Source organism: Sarcophilus harrisii, chromosome 3 (assembly GCF_902635505.1).
Source record: "Sarcophilus harrisii chromosome 3, mSarHar1.11, whole genome shotgun sequence".
Lineage (NCBI taxonomy): Eukaryota > Metazoa > Chordata > Mammalia > Dasyuromorphia > Dasyuridae > Sarcophilus > Sarcophilus harrisii.
In genome coordinates, this window is record NC_045428.1 from 560,640,884 (window position 1) to 560,653,401 (window position 12,518).

At 50.1% G+C, this 12,518-nt stretch overlaps 1 protein-coding gene across 1 annotated transcript in view; it reads right to left on the bottom strand.

Annotated features, from left to right (window-relative positions):
- The window catches only part of EPHA8 (EPH receptor A8), a 45,406-nt gene that overhangs the window by 21,421 nt on the left and 11,467 nt on the right, over window positions 1-12,518 (bottom strand). The window contains exons 2-3 of the mRNA XM_031961538.1: window positions 6,053-6,117; window positions 2,817-3,480 (exon numbers count right to left, since the gene is read on the bottom strand). Coding sequence (XP_031817398.1) covers window positions 2,817-3,480; window positions 6,053-6,117 — 729 coding nt within the window. The remainder of the gene's footprint in view (window positions 1-2,816; window positions 3,481-6,052; window positions 6,118-12,518) is intronic.

Consider the following 12,518-nt stretch of genomic DNA (forward strand, 5'->3'; position numbering starts at 1 on the left):
AAGAGTAGAAGGGAAGGGCCTCAGCCTCCATCCCAGCGGAAGCAAGTTGCAGAGCTGGGATTCAAGGAAGCTACACTCCGGGCTCTTTGCCATCCTTGGGCTGGCTGGCAAGCCGGGGGAGGGAGAGTGGATTCCTGCAGTGGCCTGGACTGTGCTGCTGCCCACCAGGCCCTCCTTCTCCGGCCTCCCCTGCCCTTGCTTTCTGTGCCTCTACTCTATGGAAAGGCTGGAGGGCAGCTGAAGGAGGCTGCCTCCAGGGGACTCGGGAAATGGAACAGGCTTCTGGCTGCTCAAACAGCGATAAGGGGCCTGGCGCACTTCGGAGCTAACTTTCCCTGAGAGGCTCTTGCTGCTTGTGGCTCTGTTTGCTCAGAACAGGGTTACCAAGGGAGGAGGGAGACAGAGTAGAGGGGAGGTGAGTGACACAGAGACAGAAACAGAGAGACAGAGCAGAGGGGAGCTGGGTGACACAGAGAGAGACAGAGACAGAAACAGAGATAGAGACAGAGAAAGACCGAGACAGAGAGACAGAGAAACAGAGTAAGACAGAGAAACAAAGGGACAAGTGGACAGAGAGGGAAAAGAGAGACAGATAGGTGATAGACATGATGGATAGATATAGGTAGACATACAGATAGATAACTAGATAGATAACTAGATGATTGATAGACATAGGTGGATAGAGATGGAGAAAGAGGAAGAGGAGGAGGAGGAGGAAGAGGAGGAAAAGTAGGAAGAGGAGGAGGAGGAGGAGGAGGAAAGGAGAAGGATGAGAATATAACAACAGTGACAATGGCGACACAAGGAGAACAAGAATCAAAGCAGAAGGGAGAATGGGCATCCAGCACGGCTTTACACAAAACCTGCAGGGAGGGGGTGGGACACTGAAGATGACCCGGCAGTGGGGACCCAGAAGGGCGGTCACACCTGCAGGAGGAGAAGCAAGAGAGACAAACTAGGAGGACCAAGGTCCTGGCAGAAGAGCAGCATCCAGGGCTACGGGGAGCGCCCGGTCGAACCTTGGCCCAAGGCCACTGGACCAAGTACTGGGGGCAGCATCTGTTGTCAGACTCGTCTTGCCGCCATGGACTCCATCCTGCAGGGTCGGGCCAGGCCAGGGCTCTCCCACCTTAAGCTCTAATAAAACTTGGGCTGAGTCAAAAGGAATGGGATGGAAGTTGGGGGCATCATAGGGGGGAGGCCAAGAGTACCAGAGCACTCCAAGGGATCCACTGGGGCCTCTGGGGACCCCCAGGTGTCCGCTCTATTCCCTGACTCCCTCTGCCCCTGCCCCTCCCAAAAGGCTGCCTGGGGTTACTCTGTGTCCCCATGTCCAGTGTATTCTCTTCTAATGTGTTACAGGCACACACACACACACACACATACACACACACACACACACAGCCTAGTTTTACTCTCCCACTGCTGTCCCCTTTCATCACCAGTGGAACACAGACCTGTTTTCACTGTTCCCAATGGAACCTCTGGAGTTCTCCATCCCGAGAGGCCCTTGGCCCGTCCCACTGCCCGTCCCACTGCCTGTCCCTCAGTCAAGTTGGGTTTCTCAAGGGCAGGGCAGGCAGGGCCTGGGGAGGAGGAGGAGGCGGCTGCCGCTCAGTTACCAAAACATGATCCTGTGCTAGGTGAAAAACTGTCCAAGATGGGAAGCTGAGGATGGAGTCCCTGAATCCCTCACACAGGACGGGCTGAACCCCTCACACAGGACGGGGTCTCTGTATCCCTGACACAGGATGGAGTCCCTGTATCCTCATACAGGACGGGGCCTCTGAATCCCTCACACAGGACGGGGTCCCTGTATCCTCACACAGGACCGGGCCTCTGAATCCCTCACACAGGACGGGGTCCCTGTATCCTCATACAGGACAGGGCCTCTGAATCCCTCACACAGGACGGGGTCCCTGTATCCTCATACAGGACAGGGCCTCTGAATCCCTCACACAGGACGGGGTCTCTGTATCCCTGACACAGGATGGAGTCCCTGTATCCTCATACAGGACGGGGCCTCTGAATCCCTCACACAGGACGGGGTCTCTGAATCCCTCACACAGGACGGGGTCTCTGTATCCCTCACACAGAATGGGGCCTCTGAATCCCTGACACAGGATGGAGTCCCTGTATCCCTCATGCCTGCCAGAGAGCCTCATCCATGGGATTTAGTGCTGAATAAATGTTTGCTGAATCCTGGGTGAGGGAAGTCAGGGCACCGGCCCTCCCCCATCCCAGCTGCCACAGGCCCTTCTCTAAGGCCCTTTCCTGCCTCCCTTCTGGCTGGCCCAGCTCTCTGGGCTTTCCCACTGTGGGCCAAGGACCAGGGGTACTTCAGGATGACCGCCTTTCTCTACGAGGTTTCTCTGTGCTGATATGTGTACGTCTCTATGAGAGGCAGCATGGAGGTAACAGAGCCAATGGGTAGCTCCCCACAAAGCCGAAGAATTGCAGGTTCAAATCCTACCTCTAACGCCTACTGGCCACGTGATTCTGGCAAATCACTCAAACTGTCCACGTGCCTTGAGGGAAGAGCTTTCTCCCCTTGGAGTTCCTAAAATCAGTCCCCACCGCCCAGTCCCCTCCTATGCTCCCCTGTATGCGCTCTCCCCTACTGCGCTAAGTTCCTTGAGGGCAGGACTGCTTCCCGGTTCCCTTTCTATCCCCAGCGCCCGGCACGGGCCCGAGGACTAATTATCTGCAGTGTCCCGGGGTGGGGTCCGAGGGGCCTCAGCTCGTTCCCTCCCCTGCGGAGCCCAGGCCCCGCCGCCTCTCCCGCGATCCCCCACACCCGAAGCGCGCTCGCTCACCCACGCAGGCGTCCTGGAGCTCCTCGTAGCCGGCGCTGCAGACGCACTTGCCGATGGGCACCAGCCACTCCCCCTCGGCGCTGCAGTACATCTTGGGGGTGTCCCGCTCCTCGGAGTGCCCCACGCACTCGCCGCGAACCTCCACCAGGGAGGAGGAGTCGGCCCCCGTCACCGCCTCCGAGAAGGCGGCCAGGTTGCGCACCATGGCCGGGCACTTCTTGTAGTAGACTCGCAGGGAGAGGATGGCGATGCAGGCGCCGATGTCCTGGAAGGCCAGGTAGAAGCCGCGCTTGCTCAGCGGCCCCACGCCCCGCACCTCCGTGTTGAGCTTCAGGCGCCGGACGCCCAGATCCGCCCCGGTGAAGCTCTCGTCCGCGGCGATGGTGTCGATCTTCACGAACTGGCTCTCCTGCGTGCTGGCGCCCAGGTCCCGGTCGGACTCCAGGTAGTAGAGATTGAAGGTCTCCTTGCAGGTGCCCAGCACCCCCGGCATGCTGTTGCAGTCCCGCAGGGTGAACTTGATCTCGGCGTACACCCGGCGGGCTCCGTCCCGCGGCACCCAGCTCGTGCGCAGCCAGTTGTTCTGGTTGGGGCTCATGACGTTGCACACCTGGTACGTGTGGATGGGGCTAAAGAACTCGTCCACCTCGTTGATGGAGTCCCACTGCAGGGAGAGGCCCAGAGGCGGGCTGTCAGGGGCACTGGGCCAGCGCTCAGCCTGTGAGCGGGCTCTGGGACGCTCCCCCGGGTTAAGGCTCCGGGGACAAGGAGCAACTTAACTCAAATACTCTGTGTCCTCAAAGAACGAGGAGCCTGCCCCTGCCCCCAAGAAGCTGACAGCCCACTAGGGAGAAGGGGAGGTGGGAACACGGGAGGAGGGGGAGGATAATTATAGGAAGGGAGGTGATACGTCTGGAGGAACAGGTGAGATGGAGTTTCAGGTTTTTTCTAATTTTCTTCTGTTCTAAACTAAGGGCTCTCCCAGCCCTGACCTCCTGGGTTCTAAGGGCCCTCCCAGCTCTGACCTCCTGGGTTCTAAGGGCCCTTCCAGCTCTGACATCCTAGGACTCCCCCATCTCTACCACTATTTGTTCAGCTCCCATTCTCTAGGTCACCTATCCTTCTAACCTTCTGTAGAGGCTTCTACAGAGGAGCCATTTCTGAAATTCAGTTGGCAGGGACTTCACCACCTAAGCTCTTCCAGTATCCTGAACTTGTCATTCCAGGCTCTGAAATGAACTGAAGCTATGCACAACTAGGGTGGTCCAGAGAGGCTTGCTGCCAGCGCCAACTAAATGCCCTTTGGAGCAGCATCAGTGGTGGAGGGCAGGCAGAGAGAGAGTCTCAGTCCTTAACCTGACGAGGAGAAAACCTTCTGCTACCAAGGTAGGCTGATGGGATGGGGGCACCTGCCCCCCTCAAGTCCCTATATCCCCAAGCAGGGATGCTTCTAGGGGAGAGTGGTGCCCGGCACAATGCTGGCACTGGTGGGGCAGGCTGATGCATGCCTCAGTGCTGACAGAGCTGATTAATTTTTCTGGGTCTCTGGCAGGAGGCAGACAGGAAACAGCTGGCATGTTATTTGGTACTCAATTAACTATGACAATGGCTTTAACCCCAGAGGTGCCAGGGAGAGTCCCAAAGACAGACTCACGGAACTTCAGAGGTGGAAGGAACTTTAGGATGCTCAGTGTGAGAACCTGAAGGTCCCTCTGAGACAAGAGGATGGCAGCAAGTGAAATGCTGGAGCCTCAGAACATGAAGATGGGAGAAAATGGGAAGCTACATGCAGATGCTGCCTGGGATACTAACCAGCTGGTGACCTGGGCAAGTCCATCAGCCTCTCTGTAACTCAATTCCCTCATCAGTAAATGGGGATTACAATACTACCTATCTCGGAGGTTTCTTACAAGAACCAAAGGAGAGAATATTGGCAAAGGGCTTAGTAAACCTTCAAGCAGTATATAAATTCTAGCAATTATCATCATTGGAAATGAGAGGACCCTTAGAACCCAGGATGTCAGAGCTGGGAGGGTCCTTAGAACAGAGTGTCAGAGCTGAGAGGGTTGTTAGAACAGAGCTAGGAGGGCTCTTAGAACCCAAGATGTCAGAGCTGGGAGGGATTTTCAGGATCTTCTAGATGTGTACCCCGCCCTCTGCCAAGCTCTCTTAATGCTCTGTACTTGTTGGGATTGTGATTTTTCTCCCTTCATAGACAGTGGTCTCTTTCAAGGCAAAAAGTTGATATCTTTGTGTCTCCCTCTGGAGCCAGTCCAGAGTCCTTGAACACAAATCCTGGATAAGTATTTACTGAAAAGTGGAGAAGGCACTCTGAAAAGCTTTTGAAATAATCTAGGTGAGAGCTAATGAGGGTCCAAGCAAGAAAAGGAGGGGTTCAGAAAAGAAAGCTTTGGGGAGGTGGAAGCCACAGGGCCAGGTCACCCTTTCAGCTGAGGGGGAGGAAGGGAGTGTGTCAGGAAGGAGAAGAGTCAGAGAGGACTCCATTTTCAAGTCTGGGTGACTGGAAATGTCAATACCTTTCATAGAAACCTGCCAGTCAGGAAAAGCAGCTAATTTGTGGGAAGAAATCCCTTAGAGCTTGAGCATGCTGCATCTGGGAGGCTGGGAGGGCAGCTGGGGGCCACTGCTCTGGCAAGCAGGGAACCTGAGGCTGGAGCTTCAGCCCTAAAAACCACACGGGGGGGACTGAGCATGCCCAGGGACCAAATGGCAAAAGGGCCAAGCTGAGGACAAAATCAGCAGAGTCATGGTGAGCCCCCTGAGGAAGAGTTCAATCTTGGTTGTGCTCTTGACTCCCTATGTGACAACAAGGAGATTACTGAAGTCATGTGGGCCTTAGCTGCCTTATCTAATGAGGTCCTTTCATTTTACAGGTGAGGAAACTGAGGATAGGAGATAGCTTGCCCTAAATCCCCCACAGTAAGAAAGCAGAATGGCTGAGGCTAGAATCCACATCCGAATGACCTTGAGGTCAGGTCCTCATCCAATACTGTGATTATGATTATCATTATCATCATTAGTCTGATATTGGGGGTGGGGGGCAGGAAGGTGTTTCCCAGCTACAGCTCTTGGGCTCCCTCCTTCAGATAGAGGGCCGGCTGCCCATGACCTCCTGGGGAACCAAGGACAGGGAGGGCCCACCTTCTGCTCACCCCCTGCCCATCCAATGGAATATGAGTCAGCAGCCAGCTGACTCACCCCATCTCATCACTCACCCCATGTGCCGGGTACGTGAGCCAGCCCCAGTCCCCGTGGATGGTTGATGTATCCAGCAAATTCACTGCAAAAATACAGGAAAGAAGAGCTCTTTAAAGCCCACCCAATTCTCCAGAGTCCTAGTTAGGGCCATTACTATCATCATCATTGGTCTTCCCCTTTCTGTCTCATTCTTTCAGCCCAAATCCATCGACTCTTCCGCCATAATATTTCTATCCCCAGAGCCATGGTCTGAGCTCAGGGCTCTCACACTGGGCTGCAGCAATAGTCTCTTTCCCAGTCTCCCTGCCCCTGTCCAGCCTCTTCTCTGTAATCCCCATCCTCTCCATTTGCTAAAAGAATCTCCCTTCACAACAGGGATGACCACAATAATCCCCTGCTCCCAAAGTCTCAATGACTCCCTATCACCTTCAGGATGACACAGAAACTTGGGAGTCTTGAATACAAGGCCCTTTTACATCAGGGTTCCAACCCATCTTTCCAGTTTAATTTCATATGATTTCTCCGGTCAGTGACCATTCTTCTTCAACCTCAGCCCATTCACCTGGACGGCACTATTGCCTCATTTTGCCCTCTCAGAAAATCCTCACGGCCCGACTCAGGTACCACTTCCACTGCGGCGCGAGAAATCAACAAGCATGTTATTGTGCGTCTACCATGAAAGTTGGGCACCAAGGAGCCAGAGAGCCACTGAAGTTCCTTCCCTCAGGAAGCTCTCAGGAAGGAAGATTGTTCTTAATGGTTGTTAGGACGTTCTCCTCAGATTTCCTTGGAGCACTTAGGATCTCTCCTCTGCCCCCATCATATTACCCTCACATGCATTCCTTTGGTAGACTATAAACCCCTTGAGGGCAGGGACTATTTAATTTTTTTTGTTCTGGGCACACTACGGTTACTTAATGATTACTGAATTGAACTGAATTAAGTTGAAATGAATTGTAATGTCCTCTTCCCACAGTTACCTGTGGAGATGTTCAAATCCCACCTGCTCCAGAATGCCATCCCCATCCTCTGCAGCTTTCCACGCTGCTCCGATACCGTGTCCTTTACCACATGCTGCCCTCTGCTCTCGTCATCTGGCCATGTCTCTTCCCTGAGAGACAAGGGCTCCTTTTAGACAATGTCAACGTATTATTCTTTCTGGAAATCCCATCATATTTCTCTCTAAATTTTCAGATCCCTGCCTTTCCTTGCTTTGCCGAGGAAAGGGTCTAAGGTCTAAGGTCCTTTTGTCTCTGTCATGAATTCCCTGGCATTCTGGGAAGAGCCCTGGGCACTGGTTGTGCTTTGTACTTAGCAGGAACTTAAGAAATATTTGTTGAATTAATGAATTAATATACTGGGTGCCCACTGAGGACAAAGGACCAGATTAATAATACAAATGGCTGACATTTATGTAGAAATTTATGATTTACAAGGAGGGAACAGCTCCAGAAAGAGAAGTGATGGACTCCCACTGCAGACTGAGTTCTTTTTTTTTATTTTCTTTTTTTTTCCTTGCTTTTTTTTGGCATCATAGCTAATGTGGAAATATGTTTTAGGCCACTTCATATGTATGATAGATATCATATTTCTTGCCTTCTTCACGGGCAGAGGAGCTGAAGGGAGGGAATGTATTTGGAACTGAAAATTTTTTTTAATTGAAATATAGTTTACAAGAGGGAGGAAATTTACAAGAGGGAGGAAACTCCCTCTTCCAGTGCTTCTCTGCCACTTAAAGTCTAAGAGATGCTTAGAGAAGTAAGTTATTTAAATGACTTGACTAGGGACAGATGGCCAGCAGAACTTGAACTCAGGTCTAGATGATTTCAAGATCAGCTCTGTAGCCACTACACCACACTGTCTCTCACAGTTTATAAAATGAAATAGAATATGAGATCTCTGAAGTCAGAGGCCATCTTATCTTGGGTTTTAAATTCCCAGGATTTGGCACAATGTCTGGTTATTTAGTCATGTCTGAATCTTTGTGATCCCATTTGGGTTTTTTTTGGGGGGGCAAATATTAGACTGGTTTGTCATTTCCTTCTCCAGTTAATTTTACAAATGAGGAAACAAAGCAAGGTGACTTGGCCAGGGTCACACAGCTAGGAAGTATCTGAGACAAGATTTGAACTCGGAAACATGTCTTCCTGACTCCAAATTTGGCACTCTGTGCCCTATGACACCACCTAGTGCCCTGTTTGGTGCAGTAGAATACCTTTATCCAAGATAAATAGATAGACAGACAGACAGGTAGAAAGATAGGTAGATGAAAAGGTAGGTAGGTAGGTAGGTAGGTAGATAGAGAGAAAGAAAGAAAGATATAGATAGATAGAGAGATGATAGATATATGGATAGATGGAAAGAGATAGAGATAGATGGGTGGATAGAAAAAATACAGAAAGGTAGATAGATGGATAGATAGGTAGCTAGATAGCTAGATAATTATATTAATGGATAGATAGATAGATGGATGGATGGATGATAGATGGATAGAAAGATAATTGGGTAGGTAGATGGATGAAAAGATAGATGAATAGATAGGCAGCTAGATAATTCGATTAATGGATGGTTAGATAGATGGACAGATGGATTGCATATTTGAGTTGTATACATTAAACAACAGAGTTCGGGCTGGAAGTAACTTTAGGGATCATCTGAGCCAATCTTCTCACTTTGTATGTAATAGTAGACTGACCAATGAGATCCCAGTCCTTGGCCACACAGACAGCATTCTCCTAAGTAGATGGCTCTCATTGGTCAGTTTTCCATTACATATTCATAAGGAAAAGTGATTTGCCCATGATCATTCATTCAGTCAGTAAGTAGAAGAGAGAGGATTTTCTCCTAAATTCTCTGAATTTAAACATTACATTATTTTCCATGGTTCCCCTCATTACTCCTCTCATGAGATGCAGCTGGGCAGTACAGTGTTTAGCACGTGAGACTTGGAATCTGGGAGAGCTGAGGTCAAACCTGACCTCAGACACTCACTAGCTGGGGAACCATGGGCCATTCACTTTACCACAACCTGCCTCAGTTTCTTCATCTGTAAAATGGTATAATGATAGTATCTACCCCTCAGGGTGGTCGTGAGAAGCACGTGAGGTGATACTGTGAAGTATTTTACCCATCTTAAAGCACGATATAAATGCTAGCGATGGTTGTTATCCAACTGAGAGATTCAGAGAAATCCTGTGAGACTGGTCACGATGGACTAGAATGGTTAGGCCATGATACATTTGGTGACATCCCATTTTACAGACAAGGTTAAACACTACAGGGTGGGGTAGTGACAGAAGCACCAGAGGTCAAACCTGTGTGAATTCCAACGTGGCCCTTATGAGTTGTGTGGTCTTAGCAAAGCCCTTCTCCTTGGGCCTCAGTGTGTTTATCTGAAAACTGAAAGCCCTGGGATGGATTGCCCAAAGCCCCTTCCAGCTCTGCCACTTTATGAATCTGTAAGAAGCCAGGAATCTGGGCCCAGCTGGTAACAGCTGCAAATGCAACTAGAACCCAGCGCTTATGCCCTGGTTGCAATACTCTAGTAGTGCTTTTTGCCACTGATTTTGTGGAGAAGACATTAAAAAGGAGCTGTTGTTGTAGCACAATGCACTCCTCTCATGTCTGTAGAGTGTTTCCATATGTCTGGGAAGGGTTTCTATGTGTTTGGACCCGGGGAGAGAAGGGTGGGCCAGAACTTGGTCTTCTCCCATCCTTCACTGCTCAGGAAAGGGAGGGCAGGGCTGACAGGTAGTGATTTATGGAGGGTTTTATTTAGTTCACTCACTTTCTAGATCCTGACCTTTTCCCAGCTCAGTCACCTATTACCCCTCACCTAACTACGCTCTGCCTTGGAGCTCTCCTCTGTCAATATGTTTCCTCTCAGCTAAAGACAGCATGGCACAGAGTGGGGACCTGCACAGGGACAAGTGGGGGACCAGTATCCTAGCTTCAGAGCTACCAAATAAATTAACCATTGATCCAGAGCAAACTGTCTTTTTTTTCTGGACATGATGGAGTTGGATGAATGAACTTTGAAGTCCTGGACTAGCTCTGACATTTGAAATTCTCAGATTTTTCTCTGATCTAATACTCTATATCCAGAGGGCCCTTCACATTCTGATGTTCTATGGGCTAATGGCTCTTTCAGCTCTTACATCCTGGGATCTAAGGGCCTTCCCAGCTCTGACATCCTGAGTTCTCAGGGCCCTCCCAATTCTGACATCCTGAGTTCTCAGGGTCCTCCCAATTCTGACATCCTAAGTTCTAAGGCCCTCCCAACTCTGACATCCTGAGTTCTAAGCACCAATCCCAACTCTGACATCCCCTGTTCTAAAGGCTCTCTCAACCTTCCATATTGTTCTGTCCCCTGTAGCACTGTTATTCTCTGATTTTCACCCCTCCCTACCCCCTTTGTCTTTGCTTGGGACCCCTCTAGAAAGACTATCTATCCACCTGATCTCTCCCAAGGCTCTGCATCCTCTCCCTCCTACACTGGTTCCCAGTTAGTCCCACCTCCTTCTGGCTTCCTCCCTGCATGGGACCAGGCTGTTGCTTTTGCCACATGAGGACCACAGCAGACCGTTCTCCATCCTGCTTTGCCAGCACCTTGCGCATGGCCAAGGCAGCAGCACTGACACTTCCCCAGAAGTCTGCATTTAGCTATACAAACCAGGCAGGGACACCACGGGGACTTGTGTCATCAGCATGCACCCACGCTGAAGGAGTCGGTCATTCTCTGGCAGTTTCTTTGTTCAGGGGTTATTGCATCAGCCAGGCTTCCCCTCCCCTGATGATCCCTTGGCTCCTGGCTTGCCACCCATCTAGAGAGTTCCAGAAGCTGGGGCTGGACAGGCGGAATCAGGAAAGGAGTCGGGGGAGACAGGGCGGATCCTGTCTGGGCTTCTCATGGAAGGATCCCATGGGAAAGGACCTGGAAGGGAATCCACCTTTGGGTTTGTCTTCTCTCTCCTCCTTCCTTCTCGCTCCTCCCCAGCAGGCCTCCTGAAGGAGGCAGAGAGAGAAGCTCCCTCCTCCTCCTCCCTCTCCACCAGCGTGGGAAAAACTGGGTCAGCCAGTGGGTTAGCAATCTCTCTTCTCTGGCTAGCCTGATGGGTGGGGGAGGAAAAAGGGGGGACTGCAGGTCGCACTGCAGCTTCCCCCCAGGGGCTAGGCTCTAGTTAGCAGGAGAGATAAGAGGAACTACCATCCTCCCCCCTGGGGGTCTTGGGTCAAGTTTCATCAGGAGGACAAGACCCTTTCTTTTCCCTCTGCCTCAACCTCCCTTCCAATGAGCTTATCTCCCTCCTCCCAGAGTTGAACCTAGTACTATTTTTCTGTCCAACTACATACACTGGTTATAAAGCATTTATTGTTAGAATTGGTAGGAAGCCCATCACATAAGAGTTAAGAGAGTTTTTTAGCTGGGAGGGCCCTTAAAACCTGGGATGTCAGAGCTGGGAGGGCCCTTAGAACCCAGGAGGTCAGAGCTGGAAGGGCCCTTAGAACCCAGGATGTCAGAGCTGGGAGGGCCCTTAGAACCCAGGATGTCAGAGCTGGGAGAGCCCTTAGAACCCAGGATGTCAGAGCTGGGAGGGCGCTTAGAACCCGGGATGTCAGAGCTGGGAGGGCCCTGAGAACCCAGGAGGTCAGAGCTGGGAGGGACCCTTAGAACCCAGGAGGTCAGAGCTGGGAAGGATTTTACAACAGAATTTCAGAACAGAGAATGTCAGGAGGGAACTTAGAACATAGAATATTAGCACTAGAAGGGACCTTAGAGTATGAAAAGATATGGCTAGAAAGTACCTCAAAATATAGAACATTAGAGCTGGAGGCAATTTAGTGAGTAATACTTTATTTTATTTTATCTTATTTAGTGAATGATACTTTATTTTTTCTGACATGGAAGTGCCTTACTGAAGAGATGTGGTTTAGTAGAGAATGGAAAGATGACTAGATACTAGATACAGAGAAAAAGAAACAATGACTCTGAATGCTGTATTAGTTTTACTTAGTCTGGGATAAGAGATGAGAAAATGAACCTCTCTTCTTTGTAGAGGTGAAGGCCTATGGATGCAGATCATGGCAGATTCAGTTGATGTGTGGGTTAATTGCTTTATTTTCTTTTTCTTTCTTTCTTTATTTTTTTGCTTTCATTCTATACTTCAAATGATGGCTGTCTGAGGAGGAAAGGAAAGATGGACATATTTGAAAGTAAAGACTATATATATGTTAAAGAACTGGATTTGCAGTCAGAGAAATGGGGTTTTAATCCTAGATGTGTGATCCTGGGTAAGTCTGGGAATGTCTCTGTAAAATAAAGGGTTGGCCTAGATCAGGGGTTTTTAACCTATAGTTTTTGGACCTTAAGGATCTGTAGATGAATTTCAAGAAGTTGATGAACTTGGATGAGGAAAAATTACATCTTTATTTCAACATAATTAGTTTCCTTATAATCCTATGAATTTTATTTCAAACAGTTAA